The sequence below is a fragment of the Stylophora pistillata genome, chromosome 4 (genome assembly GCF_964205215.1).
Source record: "Stylophora pistillata chromosome 4, jaStyPist1.2, whole genome shotgun sequence".
NCBI classification, from domain to species: domain Eukaryota; kingdom Metazoa; phylum Cnidaria; class Anthozoa; order Scleractinia; family Pocilloporidae; genus Stylophora; species Stylophora pistillata.
Window position 1 is genome coordinate 20640454 of NC_142522.1, and position 20134 is coordinate 20660587.

Here is a 20134-nt window from a genome sequence, read left to right on the forward strand (position 1 = left end):
TTATAAAAGGGCATTAGATGAAAACGAAGGCAATTCGCGCCAGACCTGGAGGATTGTAAATGAGCTCACGTCGAGGAAAACTAATAATTGTTCCATAAAAGAAATCAAAAGCAACGGTAACTCTATTTACGGTCCTCCTGAGCTGGCCGATGCCTTTAACAATCACTTTTCTTCTATTGGACCCAAGCTTGCTGGCCAGATTTATTCTAATAATGGTCCATCACACCTACATTACCTTGAGGGAACTGACAAACGTTTTGAGTTAAAATGTATTAATCCTTCTAAAGTGTTCTCACTTTTGTCTAAGCTTTGTAAATCGAAAGCCACAGGCTTAGATATGATATCTTCGCGACTTCTTAGGGAGTGCGCCGATCTGATAGCTGATCCTATGTGTTCTATTTTTAATCAGTCCATCAGATCAGGTGTTTTCCCTCAGGAATGGAAATGCGCAAAGGTTATTCCACTTTTCAAAGAGGGATATCACTCTAACTTAAACAATTAAACTTAAAAGTTTTCTGAGAGAAATCAAGGATAATTTTCCAGAGCAGTGCAAAGATGGGAAGACATCATAAGGTATTATTCTATGATGGAAGCTCACGCGCTTGCACAGAAATATTTGGTTGTTACCTGCGCTATCAAGCAATAGCACTATGTAATTCGACCCTTATGTACAAACTAAACGCCCTACTCGACACTGCTGCGGTGAGACTAACTTAATCATTAAAGTTGATTGGCACGATCCATTATTTAAAACGCGAGCTAGGAAAGGAGTTAAAAAGGGCATAAAGAGGAAGACTAGAAGAATGAACTACATAAACACAGTTTGCTTACTAGTGTATATTACTCAATACTGTGTTAGCAAGGGAGCATCTTGTTATATGAAAATATGGTACGAGTCTACCGGTTGTGTCAGTTATGAACCAATGACAACATTTGTACGACATGATGCCTTCTACTTGACTTGCATATGGAAGACTTCAACAATAAGGTGATCAAATTCGGCTCTCTTAAAGTCAACAACTCGAGACTATTCACGGATCACTGACACCGCCATTAACTCCTTTTGAAAAGGTCTGTCTCGCTATGTCACATTGTCAGATTTTAAGTAGTTTCGCTCTTTTGTGATTGCAGGCTTCAGTACTTCCTTTAAGTTCAAGAAGGATGAAGCCTGAAGGAAATCCCGCCAATGTGATTAGAAGAACACCATCCACTTCCCGGCCGACGAAGAACCAAAAACTAATTAAGAAATTTATCATCTTGGCCATCTTATTCATTCTAATAAATTTCTATGTAAGTGACAAATTAGAATTTCCACCGACAATGAGCACAGAACTTTAAACAAGTTTTAATCTAATTCTTAGACCCAGATTTATATCAAAACTGCACACTGAGCACGCGATTATCAAATGCGTATTTTCTAGTGTCACGCCATCACTGAAATGTTGATATACAGGATTTAAATCAAACATTTAAACATTATTAGTTTGATTTGGTAACTTTCTAGCTACTCGTGGTCCACCGATCTCGCTATCTGTATGGTTTGGTGCCCCAAAACAGCTCATCTAGGTCCCGTATGTATACCTGGGTTTTCACTTTGTTGTTTGACTCCTGTTTCTGACGAGAGTGTAAACTGGGTTCATGTAGCGATTTAAAAGCAGGTCTAAGATATTTGGGAAGTAATGTAAGTTGATCGGTTCCCAAAAAGAAAACCGCCTTTACATTGCATTTTTTCAAAGCGAGCCAACAAAATAAAGAACTTTGGATTTGAACCATTTTCTTGAAGAAGTTACAAGGGGAGGGGAGATTGCAGATGACAAATGAACTCCCTAAATATTCCAGTAGTAGCCAATGTACAACCGGTACCCACGTTGATAAAAAAATTTGGGGAAGGGGATGGCTGTATAAAGGCTATGTGGTTGAAGTGCTTTAACATCTCGTTTTCTTCTCACACAGATGTTGACTCTACTGAAATCGCCCCAAGCTAACAACAATTCTAATGGAACATGTCCAACATCATCCTACACTATTCTTGATGACCAAAATTCAACAATCGGATGTCAGTTTTGCCCAAACTGTGCCCCAGGTCACCAACTGGCACCACCATGTGGCAGTAAATTGCAGCAAAATGCTGCCTCGGTAACTTGTATGATATTTCCATCCCAAAGCTATAAAGAGAGACGTGATAGTGCTTCATGTAAAACGTGTAGGACATGTCACCCAAGAGAGACCATCAGCCCATGCACATCAGAGACAAATGCACACTGCGGAGATTGTCCTCGTGGAACTTACCAATGGGGTTATACAGTTGACTCTTGTAAAAAGTGCTCAACTTGCTGTGCAGTGAAACGCTTTGCTGAGGTGGAGTGCTTTTATCTTAGGCAATGCTTGAGAACAAACTGCACCAAAGAAATAGAAAATGGGAAAAGCAAGCCTCAACAATTAGATGTAACAAATTCTCAAAGTCTGCAAATGCCTGATAGAATGACACCACCTACGCCAATGCCACACCATACACGTCCTTCAGGCAACAACTCAGACCAACAAAATAAACAGCTTTTACAGGTCATGGTATCCAATTTAACGAGAACAAAAGTTACAACTGAGGTGCAGCAAGCCATACAAAGCGAAAGCACTTCAAATATGGCCAAGAAAGAAATACATCCTATTCAAATCATCTCAAGCAGTACCCTCAACACCACCACAACAAGACCACTGAAGGGATTTGGAACTCTTCTCAATGGCAATGCTGTGGAGCCAACATGGCTAATGGCTGTAAGCTACCTTAGTGAAAACATTAAACACCTGACAGCTGTGTTAATTTCACTTGCAGTGATATTTGGAATTTTTGCACTTACTTCCATTGGTTTGCTGATAATATGCTGTAGACACCAAACAAGTGGGATTGTGGTGACCTGTTGTGCACAGTACATAAATCGCAACTATGGAGGATTTGAGTCAGTACCTTGTGACACAACACCTCAAACAGGTATGTCATGCAGTTCAGAGAGAAAACTTAGAAGCACAAGGTTCTGCCCTGCTCTGCTATTTCATACAGGAAAACAGGCCTATTGTCCACAAAAAGTCAAACATATCGACTCTTCACAGGGCGTGAACTGTATGGGAAAATTAGGGAGAGATAATGAGGCAGAATATTTATCATTACCACAAGATAGTACAGTTTAAAGTAAATACATTACATGATCAGTTGTAGATACTTTGGTGTGATTTATTTTCATGATCAGATCATTTAAAGAGATCCAAATTCTAATCAATGATGTCTTGAAACTTCCCATTGTAATTTTTCAGATTATGTTGACTTAGTCAATCACATTAATGAATCTTTGAATGAAACAACCTATGCAGATGGCACAGCTTCTGTTGATCTTGAAAGTGAGTTTTCATATTTATATTGGTGCTTTGAAATGCATGATAAAATAAATAAATAAGTTTTTGCATTACTATTCTGTTTATAGTCCTTTTTTGTTTGTAATTAATTCCTCCTTGTTGTTGTTAGAGCTGTAATGTGTTTTTTTTTTTTGGCTTTTACTTGCTGTCGAAAATTGGAATATAGAACACTTGGAACCAGCCATGACCATATTCGACATGTAACTTCCCTCTCCTGACGTTACTTTCACTTTTTTGTTTATTGGATGCATAAGCAATGGGCTCCATTCATTGCAGTCATATGCTCTGAGAATTGTAGTCTGAATTTCAGCCATCTCTCTCCCACGCCCCCCCTTGGGGTAAAGGGAAGAGAAGGCTGAAATTCAGACTAAGAGAATTGTTCTTGGGCATTATGTTTCTCAGAGCTCACTGAGTTTTCCTTCAGCTTTGCTCTCAGAAAACCGACCACCTCTTGCAAAAGGTAAATAATATTTATGTGACAAATGGATGTTTGCAGCTCCTTTGAACCTTCAGTCATTGATGAGTAATATTCAATTTAGTTCAATATATTTCAATTCCTACAGGTTTAAAATTGACCAACATATCCCAAGATGTTGAAGACATACTTGTTAAAGCACTTGATGTGCCCCTAAAAGGGCATATTGAATGTGGCTTTGAAAAAGTGGGAAGGGTAATGGAGATAAATGAACTTGATCTTCAATACTTGAAGAAGAAAAAAGAAGGAAGTCCAACTTGTCAACTTTTGGAAATACTCAAAGCCAAGTATCCACATCTCACTGTTGCTAAATTACTTCATCCATTACAGGACTAAAAAAAAGAGAACAAAAGTAAGCATACTGACCCAAATGCCACTCTAAAGAGTATAATGGCAATCTAACCCTTTCATATTTGCAGGTTTGGCAAGTATTTTGTGTAAACATGATTCTTGCCATGTAAATTCTATTCTCAATACAAAGTGATTGTAGAGACCCTTGCATATAGAAGAGATAGGATATGTAAAGAGTATATGTGCAAAATGAAGGACTTAAACCACTCTCTTCATCCTCTTCTAACAACACACCTAGACGATACCTGATCCTACACCCTAAGGCACAAATCAGACCAGCTGTACTTTTACAGAAACGTTACTGCCTGTAGAACTAAGTGCACCGAAGACTTTTTCACTTTTAAGTATTTTTAACAAATGTGATGCATGTTCTGGTGTGGTGTAGATAACTTGTACTTAATGTATACAGAAATGTACATAGTCGATCTTAATAAGTTTTCATTGTATCATAACTCATTGATTCAGTAAGTTACTGCACGAGAGTTTAATAAACTGTTATTACTCTGAGATTTTATTCACAGTTAACAAATCTCTGAATTTGCCATAGAATAAGGATATGAATATAACTCAATGCCCAGGTAATAGGCTGAGTTTACAAATGGTAGAGTTGCATGTTACTTTTCAAAGCAGCCTAATTAGCAAAGAGGGACACATCCATAACAAATTACTCTAGCTATTTAAAGGTGTGCAGTATTTATGCGCATTTGTTTATTTAACACAGTTTTAAAAAAATACTATACTATCAAGGCATATAATATTTCAAAGTTCATCGATTACTAACTGCAGTTTTCAGTTTTGATAACATAATTTAAAATGACATCACTGAGAAAAAATGTTCAGTGACTTTTACTGGAAATAATGATTAAATAATTTAAGACATGTAAGTAAATACACATGGTTTTGAGAAAATAATACAAAAATGATATCACAATGTGACAAAATACTCAACCACTATTGGTTGAAATGTGAATGGACTACATGTCACTTTAGGAATGTGCCATTTGTTTTAAAAGAAAGGCCTCCACTTGAACATCTGAAATGAGGTTATGTTTATTTACAATGTAGGTATCTTAGCCTATTTTTTCTATTTAAATAGAAAGTATAATCAAGTGGTGAAAAGAAATAGTTTAGAACGAATGCAATAGTTGGTCATAGTAGGAAAAACTAGAAGGATGTCTTCTAGCCCTTTCTTAAAAGAAAAACTGTATTATTCCTTTATAATTTTAAGATTATTTAAGATTAGGTCAAATCATGACAATTGTACAGCCCACAATTCAACGCTGCATACAAACAGTTTTGGTTGAGAAGTTCTCATAAACAAGTGGAGAACTTCCAGTTACTTACAAAAAAAGTAAGTCAATTAAGTCTTTCAGAATCTTAAGTCTGCGTATGCTCAATTGTTCAGTTATTCTAAAATTCATGAATAAAAGTAAGCTGGTCAAATTATCACAGAGTGTTTTTCCTCATGAAATAAAGGCTCAAGTCATTCAATATTAGTATTAAACAATTGCAGTTTTGAGGTGCTTTCCTCGTTTCATACTGACGATAAGTTTGGAGACAAACTGCACATTATAGCATTAGATAATGGAAGAATCTACAAGGCACATTGGTCAAATACACTTTCCATGTGGAAAATTATCCCTTACCTTTGTTATAAACACATCAGTTGAATTCTAGGTTTAGAAATAATCTCTAAAATGGCCCTTTATCCCTCCCAACACCGTACCGTCTGCCATTTGTGTAATATTTACTTACTCCGTGATCAGAGTACACGCTCCCTTTGGGATTTGACTTCCATTCGACTCGTGCCCAGTAGTCTCGCGCTTACCTTTTTACAGGGTCGGGACTGCTGTTTTCTCCTCATTTTTATCAAACACGCAATCTTGTCAGAGAGGAAATCAGTTGTCAATAGGGTACGCAGGTCTGACAGTGAGAGGACAAGAGGACCGACGAGAAAGAATATAGAAACCTACATGCATATCAAGACTTCGAGTTCGACTACGAGCGAACAAATGAATCAGATGATTTAAGGACGTATTCCTTCTTTATTTTATCTTTCTACAATGCAAATAGACTAAGAGAGGTAGATGATGTTACTGAAGCTTGTTGTTAATGACGAAAGTATATTTCTTGCAAGTTGAGAGAAAAAGTTGCGTGACTTATTTGAAGTCTGAAATGGTCACAAAGGAAATGACGGTATCTGCTTTTAATTTCAAACTTTATTTCTGTAGTACTATAATACAAAACATTACAAGCCATACAATGGCCGAAACACTTCGCACATGTCCAAATCAATCACGCTCTTTTAATATACGAATTACAGTGAAACAAAGGGAAGCGGTTGCTAAAAGAAAATTATAAACAATTACTTACTACAAGTATGCGTATACACTGTATAGAAAGTGTCAAACTACGAAACACTGAAAATAATGGACAATAACGATACTTACAAACGTTGGACGAGATCCTGGCTACATTGCTGGCTCAAGACGATATGAAACGATGGTTGAATGGTTGAGCACGGTTTAACGATAAAGCCGAATGAATAAAACTTTACGCTAAAACACTTCTACGAATATACAAACAATAAGAAATTATTCAAAAACAAGGTAACAGAATACCGTTGAAAACGATGATCGTGAAACAAATGAACTTAATGAAAATACGAGGGAAAGAAAAAAAAGAAGAATACGATTTTAATAAGAAAAAACGTCACATAATTTGGCGGCAATAAGCCATTTTAAATTAAGACTTAGATATACTGCTGTAAGGGCTGGCTTTAGACTCGGTTTTTTTACCGTTTTGGCGAGTTTCCGCTCCTCGATCGATTTTACTCCTAAAATCTCAGTCCATGGCCTGGTATGCGGTAATTTCAGAAGTTGCTATAACAGTCACGTTATTCAGGTGTACACTCTTTCATTTTCTCCAACCAAGTTATTATCTTACAGCCAGCGAAATGTCAGCGGTAAAGCAAAGACATCAGAGGCTCTGGATGTTATTGCGACTTACATAAAAAAACAGTGGTCAAGGGGATTCCCCGTTTCAAAGATTGTAATCACTAGGCCTCAATATTTGGTGAAGCGGATTATTGTGCTGTTTCTGTTCTGGTTATATTGCAATACACCCTGAGCATTCTTCTAGCATTCGTTGCTTCCAACCGTTTTGGAAGATAGCGAACTCTACGAGTCGTTTCGCGAACTGAGAGGGTTCCGAAGCAGGCCTCGGTAGCAAGTTCAACCGGCTCTCGGAATGCGTTAGCAGTCAAGCCAGTGAAAATCCGACAAGGAACCGATTAATGATCCTAACAGTATCATTTCATCCGAGACATCGGGTTAGTTTGGCATAGATCCGTCTTGGTGTACTTAACACAACCATCTGACTTAGCCAAACAAAGGTACTTTTACTTTGCATATTTGTCGACCTTGTTTGTAAATTCAGATGAGCTCTAGCCGGTAATCGATTTGTCAACATGATTGCAAGACTGACTTCACATGGAAACGGCACCGGTTTGTTTGAAATTTCAGCTCTTTCCTTCTAGAAAGCTGCTGGCAGCAAAAAGAAAGCAAACGACTAGCCAAATAGCTTGAATTGAAGGTTCAAGAATGTGCGCTCTTTGATTCCTTCGCGTGTCGCAATTTGATTGGCCAATGACCACAATGCAATTCATTCTTGACTCAAAATTTCTAAATTTCGATCATAATTTAAAGAAAGAAACGTTCTTGGGCTTTTGCATTTGAATAAACTCGCCATGTTCCCTTGTTCTTCTCCTCTTGGTTTCCAAACATGAATAAAGCCGTGGCTGAATATTTGCTGTTTACAACGTTGTCATGGTAAACAATTGTGTGTCGGTATGAGATTCAAATGATCGGAAATGTTTTGTTTTGTTTTTTTTTTTTAGATGGGTCATTAATTCATCATGAGCTGACATTTGCATGCCCTTAAAATACAATGTTCCAAAAAGTAAATATCAAGGTGGTCACGCAAGAAACACACGGGTTTAAGAAGCATTTTAAGGTTAATGATAATTAATAAATGAATGTCGTGTCTTTGATATAACTGCAGACTGTACTGTTTGGGCCTTCTGGACCTCATCAGTGCGGTGCTGATACTGGGATGGAGGTAAAGCCGCATAGCCACCCTAAATGATTGCACATTTGAGTGAGCAATCACGAAAAAGGCTTGTAGGGATGAAAGCGTAGTCTGCATTTTTCTGACTCACACATATTGCGCTCTACTTTCATGCACCGTGCACCGTATAAACTGAACGGAAAAATCGAAACGCAGACTTCATATATATAGATATATATATATATATATATTTAGTTCAACTCAAATCTACACACAACTTTTTTGTCTTAGAATTGAATCGCTTCAGTTGTTTCTGGAATACGATTGACTGACATCCACACTGATGGCGATTCCAGAATGGAGAACTGTGCTTCTCTTATTTGCCGCGGTGGTGCTGATATTGGTGAGTCAGTCTCTCACAACTTTAAATATTTCATAGTTTTAACAGCTAATTGTGAAGTTTTCAGTGGAAATAGTTGTTCAGCGTTGCAATTTTATCACCTTACACCGGTAGTCGATGATGTTGTTTACTCAAAATGTCCCTAGTTACTCCAACACATTCTATCATTATAGGAATTGGTTATTAAGTTGATAAGTACTCTTGACTTAAGGAGTGGGGAGGGGGGGTCATCGCTGGATGGGGCATTGCATTTGTCCCTTGACATTTGGTTGAGTTTGATTTGAAATCTACATAACGACCACAAGTTTTCTATGAAGGCATTGAAAACGTTATCCACGTCTTTATCTACCCTCATATGCCAACATTTTAGAATGCAAATGATCATTGCTCAGAAACTTAAACTGCTTGTAATTCCATCGCTGGTTTTATCTTCCGTGTAACTCGTATTGTAAAATACTTTACAAGCCAACTGTGAACATCCTTTGTGACGGCCAGTTGAATGAAAATTACTATTATGTTTGTTCATCCCCTCCGTTTATAGCACGAGGTAATGTGGCAGTGGTGGTGGTGGCGGCTGGACGATATTGGAGCAACCAATGACACATGTTTACCAGGAAATTACAAGTTGATCGGCAATGATAGTACCACTATTAAATGTCAGCCGTGCCGTCCCTGTGGTACTGGTATGAAGCTTTCGCCGCCATGTGGCAGCACATTGACTCTTGATACCATTGTGATATGCGCGCCTATTGCAACTCATGCCACCAAGAGGATACCAAGAAAAACCTATTTGCCAACGAAGGCAATCAAACTTACACACCTAAAACACGGTAAAGGAACTAACAATCTCCAAGGCCGAAATGGAAACGTTCTCACCTGGTCTCCTTTGGAGGTGAATGATATTTATAAGACGGAGAGGCTTGATGACTCAAACTTTTCGAAAATGGATGACATTGACTTCGAACATTTTGTTTTGCCAAAGAGTTCTAAAGCGGCTATACCACGCACAACGTCGGCTCCTCCTAGAACACATTCCCTTCCGTATACAATAAAGCGTTGGGAGAAGAAACATGACGACAAGTCATTGCTATTCAGTAGTAATGAACAACAACGCCCTAAAGGGTCGATACAGCAGTTGAAAAGGCCAAAACACTTCACAACACCATACATATCTCCTGAAGTGTTGCATGAAACATCACCTAACACCACCTGGAGATCTCAGATTATAAACATTACTTATGTGTTAGGAGGTTTTCCGTGGGCCGAAGTTGTGGCGTTTGTTGCGATTGCCCTGATTTTCGCATTGTTTGTAATTGCGGTGTGGCTTCTGTATAGTGTCAGACACATCATTTGGAAAAAGAAATGCCGGGGCTATCAGAGATTGAGTGAGAGCGAAGAGTCAATTGAAGGTGGGCGGAAAGTTATTGCATGTACATGTACTGTAGACATGAAAGAGACCCATAACTCTTGTTTCCCTTTTATTTTTATCCACGTCTTTCTTTGGTCACAAAATTCATCTGTACGCATGAATAAATATCTTGCTTATTGGTTCTAAATTGCACACTAAATCATTTGATTTAAATATCTATGCACATAGAGCGTTAACTTTGCGTTGCATTTAATCCAACTGGTAGTTTTCTTTGTTTCTTTGTAGAAATGTCGTACTCCTCTGACAACTCTGATCACATAAACGTAAAGAATTCAACCGACCTGTCTACCTCTCCTGTTGAACTTAAAGGTAAGTGGCTGCATCCAAATTTAAAAATTATCCTATTACCGTAACGACTCGATTTATGGTACCTCAACCAATGTTTGAGGAAGGGCGCTTATTCGAAACAGGGCGATTCTCTTGTTATTGAGAAAGAGCAGCATATGCGCCAAAAAAAGAGAGGTTTGATGTTTTACCAAAGAGGATCAGGAAGACTGGAAAACGGACTTGCTGTCCCTGATTCTTCCTAGCCAGATCGACCAGCTAATTACCGCAAAATTTAAAGAAAACGTCATCCGTTCGAAGGAAATATGCACTCAGGTATACAGACGAACATAACAGAAAGACTGAAAGGAAGACCACTAATTTTGCAATAAGGCTCTTTAAGGAAAATGAACCTGACGGTTGATCTCAATGTACGTGTACTCTAAAAGTACTATCACTTAAACAGAATAGGGACGGTTATCGGAATAAGAGCGCTAATTGGAATAGAGACGCTCATTGGTATAAGAGGCGCTTATTAAAAAAAAACACAAAACAAATTCGAAGGGGCGCTCACTGGAACGAGGGCGCTACATCGAGTAACTGTGATACATCATTTGTTGAAATTCCCGAGGACACATATCGGGGCTATTCATCAAATCTTGGCCGGAACCAATACCCACTTGTAGTCGACTTCAAAAGATTTCAGGCTGCTGAGGAAATCGGAGTTATAATTGTGGCAACCTTCTTTAAGTACAAGTTTTCAATCTTTTAGGCCTCATATTGTCCGAGCTACCTCCAGATGTTGAGGATATACTTGTAGAAAGATTGGACGTGCGACGCAAGGGTGAACGTTTCTATGGTTGGCAAGAAGTAGGTGCTGCATTTAAGATCTGCAGAAATGAACTACGTCACCTAAAGATAGAATACAAAAGAGAAAACGGTAGTCCAACCAGCAAGTTGTTGCTGAAACTTGGAACTTGTAAATGTGCGACAGTATCCGACCTCGTCAACGTATTGAATGGTCGTAGAGTAAACCGCCCCGATATCGCCTCTCTAGTCATTCAATCCATTCAAGCAATCAGTAATTCCCCGCATGCATAGTACCGAATTTTTTTTACTTTTTACGGAGAAGATCTTTGACCTATTGACCCACCTTCCTTCTGTTGTCCAGGAAACAGTTTTGAGGTGTTTCATATGCTGAAACACAATTCAAAATCATCTAAATGTTAAATTTAGGAAAACTGTATTATATTGTGAGTAATTTCGTTGCATTGTAAATAAAAATTAGTTTAGAATATTGTGAGAACCATTTGATCCACCAGCTACCGTAGAAACTCGTGCTCATGCAGGATATTATGCAAAGCTTAAATATAGTTAACATTCGATTTAGTTACAATTCTTTGATGGATAGACAATACATCCCATTTTACCGGTGTCCCCTTGAAATGTTCAAATACCTCTGGGTATGTTATTTTTATTTGATCGATAAAAGAGAACAACATAGCTACACTACAGCCTCTTAGAAACACCTTTATTTCAGTTTCATGTGCCTGTAACGAAAAGAACAAGCTTGCTTACTTAAAACGTTTATCATCAGTCGAATAGAATCAGCAGATCGATATTTACCTTTCTGCCAAGTTGTACGCTGATCGGAATAAAATGATAAAATCAAAGGTTCCTAGCATAAGACTACCTCCTGGTATGTCTTTATTCTGAGAATTTTAACAAATTGATCAGATCAGAGAATTGAGTGAGTGAGTGAGAAGTGGGCGAGTGGGTAAGCAAGTGAGTGAATTTTCCTTCCATACCATAGAGGGGTTATTGAACACGTCAAGAAAGTTTTAGATTTTAGTTGTGACCTCGGAGGGAATACTTTTAATATTTCTAAGATCGAGAAGGTCGCGAAATATGGACTCACATTACCACCTTCCACTAATCTAATACCAACGTTCTCACTTTCATTAGCAACCATACGTCTGTTCTAAAAAGCAGACAAATTAAGTCATTCTATTGATTCGAATTCAATATAAACTTGCACAAGAATTTGCAATGTTGGATATTGTCGACATACATTTTATATGGCGGAGCACTTCCGCTAAAGAAACCTGGGCCAGTTAAGATTTTATGAGAGATTCCGTCACCAAGTTATTTTCACATACAAAACATTTTTGATTGGAGTAAGATTTGCTATATTGATGATTTTTCATTTATAACTTCTTCTTTAGTCTTTTGCTTCCTCATTAGAGAGATTTAGCACCGCGTTTACGTGAAACGTGAACGGCGACAGTGACCACGTGACCTTGTTTTCCCGCCATTTTTTCACGTTTGCCGGTTGCACTTAGCCGTTTCTACGTGAAATTAACCTGTTCCGCGCTTACCGTGTCCATAAGATGTTCTTCACTTTTACCCTCACAGACTAGAAGTTAAACACCAGAAAAAGGGCACCACAACCATTCCTTGTAAGTCATACAAAGGCGCCTTCGAATCAACCATGACGTGAGCTCACGCGAAACCAAAGCAGCCAGGCTCACGCTATTTTACGTAAAACGTGAAAGGGCAAGCTGACGTTTGCAGTTTCACGTAAACGCAGCGCTAAATCTCTCTATTATCCTGGGTTCTCTTTGGTTCTCACCCGATCTCGTTGCACAATGGAGGTGCACCAGCTCGACTAAGCGAAAAAGGAAGGCACCAGGAGTCTGATCAAGAACATTTATTTAGTCTCTGCTTAATGACGCTTGATGGCTCTTCATCTGAATGACTGAGTATCCACTGTGTCTGATTCAGCCCTCAGTAAGTACACACTCTTAAACATCCTATCAGTAGGAATGTTTTGGCTCACGGGACAACTGACCGTGGCAGATTAAACATTATTTTTAGAATGTTAACCAAAACAATCTCACGAGACATTCGAAAACAAAGTACTTGAAGAACAAATCTACGAGATATGAAGCCTTAACAAAACTTCCTGCTGAGGATTCTGACGAAGGTCAAGGTTAAAACCGAACACGAATTGCGACGATTACCATTCAGAATTAAGTCCTATTACAACGGTAAAATAAATTGCAGGCCGGATACTATCCTTTTAAGCAATCAAGGTCAATTTCCCCTTGGCACCTTTTCCTTGCGCAATATCCCTGCGAACTTCAGCAACTTGGATCAACTGAAATTTATGTTCAAACCGTGCCCTAAACCTGCTCCCATTGCAGATGTATCTCTTCCTGTACAACCTACAAACATGTTAGACACAAACATGTTTCTCTTATATTTTTTGAGGTAGAATGTAATGTTCATGCACTTCGATGCAGCGTTGAAATTAGGTTAGAGCGACCTTCTTTGCAAATTAAGAATGGGTTGAGGTTAATTTGCGTAGATTCTTCGTCGAAGGAAGAGCGAAAGATGCCGACAGATCGAAAAAAAATTCTGGTGCGTCAAGTCAAGCGCGTGACTGCTGATGGAATTAGGGATTAAGCATTCCCACCCGCCTGGATGCGTCAGGAAGACAGCCAATTTGACATATGAAGAAATGAATTCAATCTTCACAGTCTTCTTGTTTTCGAAATGTTTCTTGTTTTTAAGTCTTTTCCACGTTATTTACGATGAAATGATCGCGTTTGAAGTTCAAACGAAAAGTATCCAAGGGCTTTACACCAACCCCCATGGGTTGACCAATGACGACTCGGTACAACTTCTGAGAACTGGCAGCAAATTTGCATAATTCATCACGCGAGTAATCACGACCAGTATTATGGTCGGTAAGTGTAAATCTACTTGTGGATTTCCTAGCAACACACTGATTGGTATCAGTTTATTTACTCTGGGGAGGGGACTTCTAAGCGAGAAACAAATTTATCAACGCTCGAGGTATCGAAGGAGAGACGCTTCTTATAGTTGTGTTCACCGTTCGCAGAAAGAACAATTCAACCGGAAGGATTTCAGTATCAAGCAAACCAAAGAACACACATTCTTTCCCCCTAAGACCTCGACGGTAAGGATGTAGTCAATTCTCAAAACTAGGTTCTGAAAGTTGCATTGTTTTTAAGGCCGATCTTCTGCGGCTTTCAAGAACGATGGAGATAAAAGCAATCGTAAACTAATCCAATACTTGTCTAATGAGTTCAATATCGATATCGAATGATCTTGGAGGTTGAAAATTGATTTCTTGTCCAGCAGTTTCAAAGATTAAAACATAAAATTACCAGTTTGCTTCAGAATTATCTGGACCGTTTTTCCTCTGCAATAGATTAATTCAGTGCCGTGGCGGTGTTACTATGCTAGAGTCGCGTGAGACCTTTCATGACTTGTATCAATTGCCATTGCATTCTCAAACGGAAGGCTTACAAAGCGAAGAACATTTTTGAGCGGACATGATTTTATGCGTCGTATACTTTGTTAATAACTAAATTATTCTATTATGCTACGCAGTCAATTTCTAGGCCTATTTGTACCTGCGAGAAAAGATAAGCGCGTTCGTTGTCAAAGAAGAAAACAGTGATTCGTCTCTTCCTAGCGTTCCGACTAGAAACAACATGGTCGTTATCTGTTAGGAGTTATCTCGAGTTATCGTGCTCATAACGAAACCTCAGCTAAAGGCACACCAGGTCTCAAATGGATACTAGCAAGGGCTCCGAGATAAACAGTTCAAAGAGATGTGGTCACCACCACACGGCAAAGTAATTTTTAAGGTTTATTAGATAATCAAACTCAACTTCCTATTATTGCTTCCGGTTTATAATTTTATTTGCAGACAGTACATGTCTGCAAAGTAGTCACAAGGGACAACAGCTACCGCTTGAATTAGCCGTACCCATTGAATGACAAATAAAAGTAAAGATAATTAAAAAATCTTATGCCAGATTTATAATGGTAATTGAACTAAGTAGAGCGGAATTTGGGCTGAAATGATCTACGCGTGATTTCAAAATCAAACGAGCGCGCAGTGCAAGTCTGATTTAAAATTACAATCTGTCAAGTTAAAGCATAAGCAGCCCAAGCGTACTGTGTGTGATGGAATACCTAACATGTTGAGATCGAATTTTAAGCGTAAGCGTGAGCCGTTAAAAAAAGGAAAAATTATTATTACCTTTTTTCCGTAGCCGCTTTGTCGTTTACGGTCCTTTTAACGCTGTTTTGGCGACTTTCTTTGTAACGCTTGCGGTGTCACCAGTCAACTATAGACAGTTGACTGGGTAGCATACACCACACGCGTTACAAAGAAAGTTACCAAAACAGCTTTAAAAGGACCGTAAACGACAGAGCGGCTACGGAAAAAAGGCAAGGAGACTTCATACGTTATATTCCTCGCTCTTATTATCCTTTTTAATTTTTTCTTAATTTTTTTCATAAGTTTTCCTTTTCTTAACGGCCTACGCTTACACTTAAAATTCGATCTTAATATGTTAGGTATTCCTGTTAATGACCTTTAGACCCCAAAATCACACACAGTACGCTTGGGCCGCCTGTGATTAAAGCTATAATAAGATGGCCTAATCTCTTGTAAATGACTTGACTTCTTACTCCTTTTCTCTTTAGATTCTTTTTCCTTATAAATGACTATTGTCAGCATCCCTAATTGACAGAATTTTTTAAACCATACGAACTACATTACTTGCAATGCATACATGTGTCCTCGATTAGTAATTTACTTGCGGTTAGCTAGAAGACTTCAACACTTAAAGTTGTTGACTGATTGAAATGCACTTATTAAACCAACCTCTGCACATGGCGCCTGTGCAATACAAATTTATTATTATTACCATCATAACATTGTTATACAGGTAGGAACCCTTCCGTACCACCGTCAAGCCGGAAGGGAACATGATCCAATCATGGCAGAATATGGTAGAATCAGAAGTTATTATCAAAGTGCTAGTTATTTTTGGGTTTGTCTTCTTGTTGTGGGTAAGTCAGTCATCTCAATGTAAACTATTACGGACGTGATATGTTAATCTATGTACATTAATGTAATTAATGTATTCCACAAAAATAAGGCTTTGTCAGCTACTTTCTTCAATTTCAATTCAAAACTAGATTAAGTGAATGATATAGGCGTCAGAATAAGGTTTCGTTCGCTCTATTGAACACTACCTATATCTATCTACTATTTATTAATCACTTAATATGCTGGCTTAACTGGGTGATGCGAGAGATGTCTGTTCAGGTCCTAATTAATGTTGAAGGAAGTCACATCTTGCTCCATCTTGCTCTGACCAATTTTTTTTAAATAGCGAACGCGTGATTTGTTGCTTTGTCCTAAAGAAAATAAATGGAAATGCCGTTGCCGTGTTGATGTTAGTTCGCAAAGGTCACTCGGCCAACAGCGAACAATGGTTAAATGAAATTACGGCAACAGAGCTGAATATCCTAGGGTATTTGTGACACTTTTTCTTTGATTTTTGATTGCCCAGCAATGGAATTTTTTGGAAGATTTGCAAGACAGCAATGAATTTTACCCAGATGGTCTTGATAAATGTCCCCCAGACACTTACACTTTTCAAGAAGATAACAGCAGAAGGGTCAAATGTTTCGCTTGCCCTGTATGTCCTCTTGGAGAGGAACCTTCAGCACCATGTGGTATCGCAGTGGATACAAAACCTGCTAGTGAATGCATACCTTGCAAACCAGGAACATATTCAGACAAGGTCGACAGTAGGTCCTGCAAGATATGCAGTGTTTGTGAATTCAGAAACGTTATAAGTTCTTGCACATTAGCGAAAAACACAGAATGCCAGGACTGTCTAAAGAGATACTACGAAGATGAAAAAACACATAGATGCAAACCTTGCTATGTTTGTTGTCCAAAAAGTTATACGGTCCTGAAAGAATGCTTGATATCAAAAAAATGCAAAGAGGGTTGCGCACGGTCGACAAATATAAGAAAATATTTCAAGAAAAAGATTGCAAGATCTGCGAATGCTACTTACAACGAAGCTCTTATGAAACAGCACACCAAGTCACTGAAGCAAAGTAATCTTAGCAAATTTGACCACTTGAACTCCAGCGATAAAAATGTTTCATTAACCATAGTAAAACGAAACTTGAAGGCCAAAGTTGAATTAAAAAGGGACCAGTCTTCGCATAACACGGTCAGCCAAACGGGAAACAATTCCGAATGGGATATCGATGAACTAGAAAAATTATATTTTCTTGAGGTTCCTGACATTACGAAATTAGAGAAGGAGGAGGGTGACCAAAAAATTACGGACCAAGATAAAAATTCAAACCATCCTTCAACTCGGAAAAAAAAATTAAACGGGGCCAAAATTCGTGCGGTTAAAGTAGAGGAGCGGGTTTCTTCCCAAACGTCACTTGGAAAAAATTACATCACTCTTCAACCAACTGCGGCTGCACCGAAAAAAGTAACAGATTTGGGACAAGTGACACCACACAATGACGCTGCACCAAATGAATTCCTGATCTCGGCCCTTGGCAGCTTTACCGGAACGATATTTGCCGCCGTTTTTCTAATACTTATGGGACTACTTATATTTTCCCAATACAAAAAGCATGTTTGCAAGATGTTACATGACCGTAAGAAGTTAAAAAGAACGACATCAGACTCCTCAGACACTCAAAGTACAGGTAAGAAAAATAATAGGTCAAAACATAAAACAAAATTTACAACAACTTCACGTGCACGTTCGCCAATGTAATTTATTGAATAACTTGCACTTATTGCAAAAAGATTTACATCGCCGAAACTGGCAGAAGACTAGGTGACCGATTCCGAGAACACCTTCGCGACGTGGAGAGAAATGACAAGGACACATCGAAACCAGTCGCTAGACATTTTAATTTACCCAATCATTCTAAGCAGCATATGGCAATCTGCCGTCTTTCCTCACACTTAGGTAGCACGGAAAGCCGCAAAACTCTTGAACAAAGGCTCATCTTTCAAACCGGCAGTCTAAATCCCACCGTGAGGTATCAACGAACGCTTTTCATTCCACTAATTTATTCGTGTTTTTCTCGTCGCCATGTTCCCACCAATCATGTAGCTCCATTTTCTGCCTTTTTTTAAATTATTTCGCTACCCCCACCGACGCAGCGCCAAACAGTTTCTTTAAAAACTATCAGCCTTCTTACAACAACTTAGTCGGTTACGCGATCTACGACAAATTGAGAAAACTGTAAGTATGCCACCTGTTGTCATATCGATCATCGTGAGTTATCTCTTAAATGCTTGTTCAAAGTAAGGTGTCCTCGTAATTTTTATCTCGAAAAATCTGATTATATTTCCACGATTATTACTTAGGTGAAACCTCGGACAGTGCAGAAGGAGAAACCACCAAGCTGACTTACGAGGAAGCAAGCACCGTCACAGTGTCACAGGGTAAGGAAAGCATACATCGGGGTAAGGAACTACTCAGGGAGGGAGCAGGGAAGAAACCGTATGAAACTGATAATAAAACCTCCTCCTCCACCCATCTCAAGGCATAGCACTTGTTTGGGTTGTTTCAAAATAAGACATATATATTCACACCTAGCGCAGTAACATACCTTACCCATTGCAATGATAATATAGTCATCTTGACCTTAAAAACAAGAAGTTGGGATTCCGATGAGAACAAACTGAATCATATGGGTACAAAGAACAAATCTGATGCTTTCAGCACTATCGATATAGAGAATGAGTAGCTACGGTTTTTTACTGGGTACTTTTTCGCGTTAATACACAGGTCTATGTTAATGTTGTTTCTTTTAAAGTTCCTCTCTTGACCACTGACAAACTTCTTCTACCCGTATTGCATTCAAATGTAGAGTATTAATCCAATGAACTGACAACTTCTAGGTCTACGTTTGTCTGAGCTGCCTCCAGACCTTGAAAACCTACTTGCACAGAGGCTTGATGTCCGTCGCAAGGGCCAATACGGTTGGCAGAAAATTGGCGCTGCATTTAAGATAAGTAAACACGTGCTACAGCAGTTGAAGAATGAATACAAAAAGGATAACGGAAGCCCTACATGCGCACTCATGTCAATACTTGGAGCCTCAAAATGCACCAAACTCTCTGATCTCCTGAAAGTACTGAACAGTCGTAATGTCAATCGTCCTGATGTCGCACGCAAGGTCAAACGATATATCAGAAAAGCCAATAAATCTCAGTAAAATCATGTTTGTCTTGCGTTTGATACGTTAAATTTGAGTAATGACCTTTCTCAGTTGTCGTTAGCTATTAGTTTCATTTTCTCGTAAAAGAAGCTGGTCTATATGCAGAACTTCTCGAGAAAAGGAAAACATAACTTCCTAACGAAAACTGTGATATACATAAGCACAATAAGATATTTATTCGAAAAGAAAAGTTTTTATAATATCGTAAGTGTCCTTCTGGTTAAAAATTTGTCGGCAGTGAATGTGAATTTCTACATACGATTAAAGCTTTCCGAAGGAAACGATGTTTGAAAGACAACTGTAAGAAAAGAAGAAAGTGAATGCCCTGGAGCTTTTACTCGAGGCAAGCTAGATTACATATGGCCTTCTACAACTATTTTCAAAACTATAAAAGCATTCTGAACAAGAATGTAATAGTGAGAAGATTCATACTTGAACATGTATTTTCTCCGATGATATTTTCTATATTAATTTTGCTTATGGTAATGAACTGCGAATAGTCCTTATAACATATAGTTGTCAATTAAGAAGAGTTTGTAAACGTATATACACAAAAAATTTAAGAATGCAAGTTTTAAAAATATGTTTTTTAATGATGTTGGTTTAACAAAGGAGCACAGCCTTATCATTTTTA

The 20134-nt window shown here is 38.4% G+C and overlaps 3 protein-coding genes across 8 annotated transcripts in view; all 3 read left to right on the forward strand.

The window, feature by feature from the left end:
- Positions 1-5677, forward strand: part of LOC111327236 (uncharacterized) — an 11736-nt gene extending 6059 nt beyond the window's left edge. The window contains exons 1-5 of one of the 3 annotated variants that reach the window (XM_088757464.1): positions 1-573; positions 1132-1290; positions 1954-2986; positions 3307-3390; positions 3808-3900. The exon at positions 1-573 is cut by the window's left edge and continues 94 nt beyond it. In XM_088757464.1, the coding sequence (XP_088613590.1) occupies positions 556-573; positions 1132-1290; positions 1954-2986; positions 3307-3390; positions 3808-3869 (1356 nt within the window). In that variant the 5' untranslated portion in view covers positions 1-555 and the 3' untranslated portion in view covers positions 3870-3900. Of the gene's footprint in view, positions 574-1131; positions 1291-1953; positions 2987-3306; positions 3391-3807; positions 3901-3968 lie in introns of those variants that run through there. The other 2 variants (XM_088757462.1, XM_088757463.1) reach the window with 2 other exon arrangements.
- LOC111327250 (uncharacterized) overlaps positions 1-11689 on the forward strand; it is a 17706-nt gene extending 6017 nt beyond the window's left edge. Inside the window, exons 1-5 of one of the 3 annotated variants that reach the window (XM_088757465.1) lie at positions 7257-7625; positions 8591-8702; positions 9241-10108; positions 10354-10437; positions 11165-11689. In XM_088757465.1, coding sequence (XP_088613591.1) covers positions 8643-8702; positions 9241-10108; positions 10354-10437; positions 11165-11493 — 1341 coding nt within the window. In that variant the 5' untranslated portion in view covers positions 7257-7625; positions 8591-8642 and the 3' untranslated portion in view covers positions 11494-11689. Of the gene's footprint in view, positions 1-7256; positions 7626-8590; positions 8703-9240; positions 10109-10353; positions 10438-11164 lie in introns of those variants that run through there. The other 2 variants (XM_088757467.1, XM_088757466.1) reach the window with 2 other exon arrangements.
- A 2403-nt stretch (positions 11690-14092) lies between these two features.
- Positions 14093-19502, forward strand: LOC111327249 (uncharacterized). 2 transcript variants are annotated; one of them, XM_022931378.2, is made up of 5 exons: positions 14093-14377; positions 16167-16290; positions 16797-17970; positions 18644-18721; positions 19181-19502. In XM_022931378.2, the coding sequence occupies exons 2-5, from the start codon at positions 16207-16209 to the stop codon at positions 19495-19497; spliced, it is 1653 nt and encodes a 550-aa protein (XP_022787113.2). In that variant the 5' UTR covers positions 14093-14377; positions 16167-16206; the 3' UTR covers positions 19498-19502. The 2 variants fall into 2 exon arrangements, with proteins under 2 accessions (XP_022787113.2, XP_088613585.1); XM_088757459.1 differs by lacking the exon at positions 14093-14377 and adding an exon at positions 14652-15074.
- The last annotated feature ends 632 nt before the right edge of the window (positions 19503-20134 follow it).

Excerpts from the sequence above, each read along its gene's own strand:
- LOC111327249 (XM_022931378.2), top strand. The coding sequence starts at position 16,207 with ATGATCCAATCATGGCAGAATATGGTAGAATCAGAAGTTATTATCAAA. Across the intron at positions 16,291-16,796 it reads GGTTTGTCTTCTTGTTGTGG|CAATGGAATTTTTTGGAAGA; the intron begins GTAAGTCAGTCA and ends TTGATTGCCCAG. Across the intron at positions 18,722-19,180 it reads CACCGTCACAGTGTCACAGG|GTCTACGTTTGTCTGAGCTG; the intron begins GTAAGGAAAGCA and ends GACAACTTCTAG.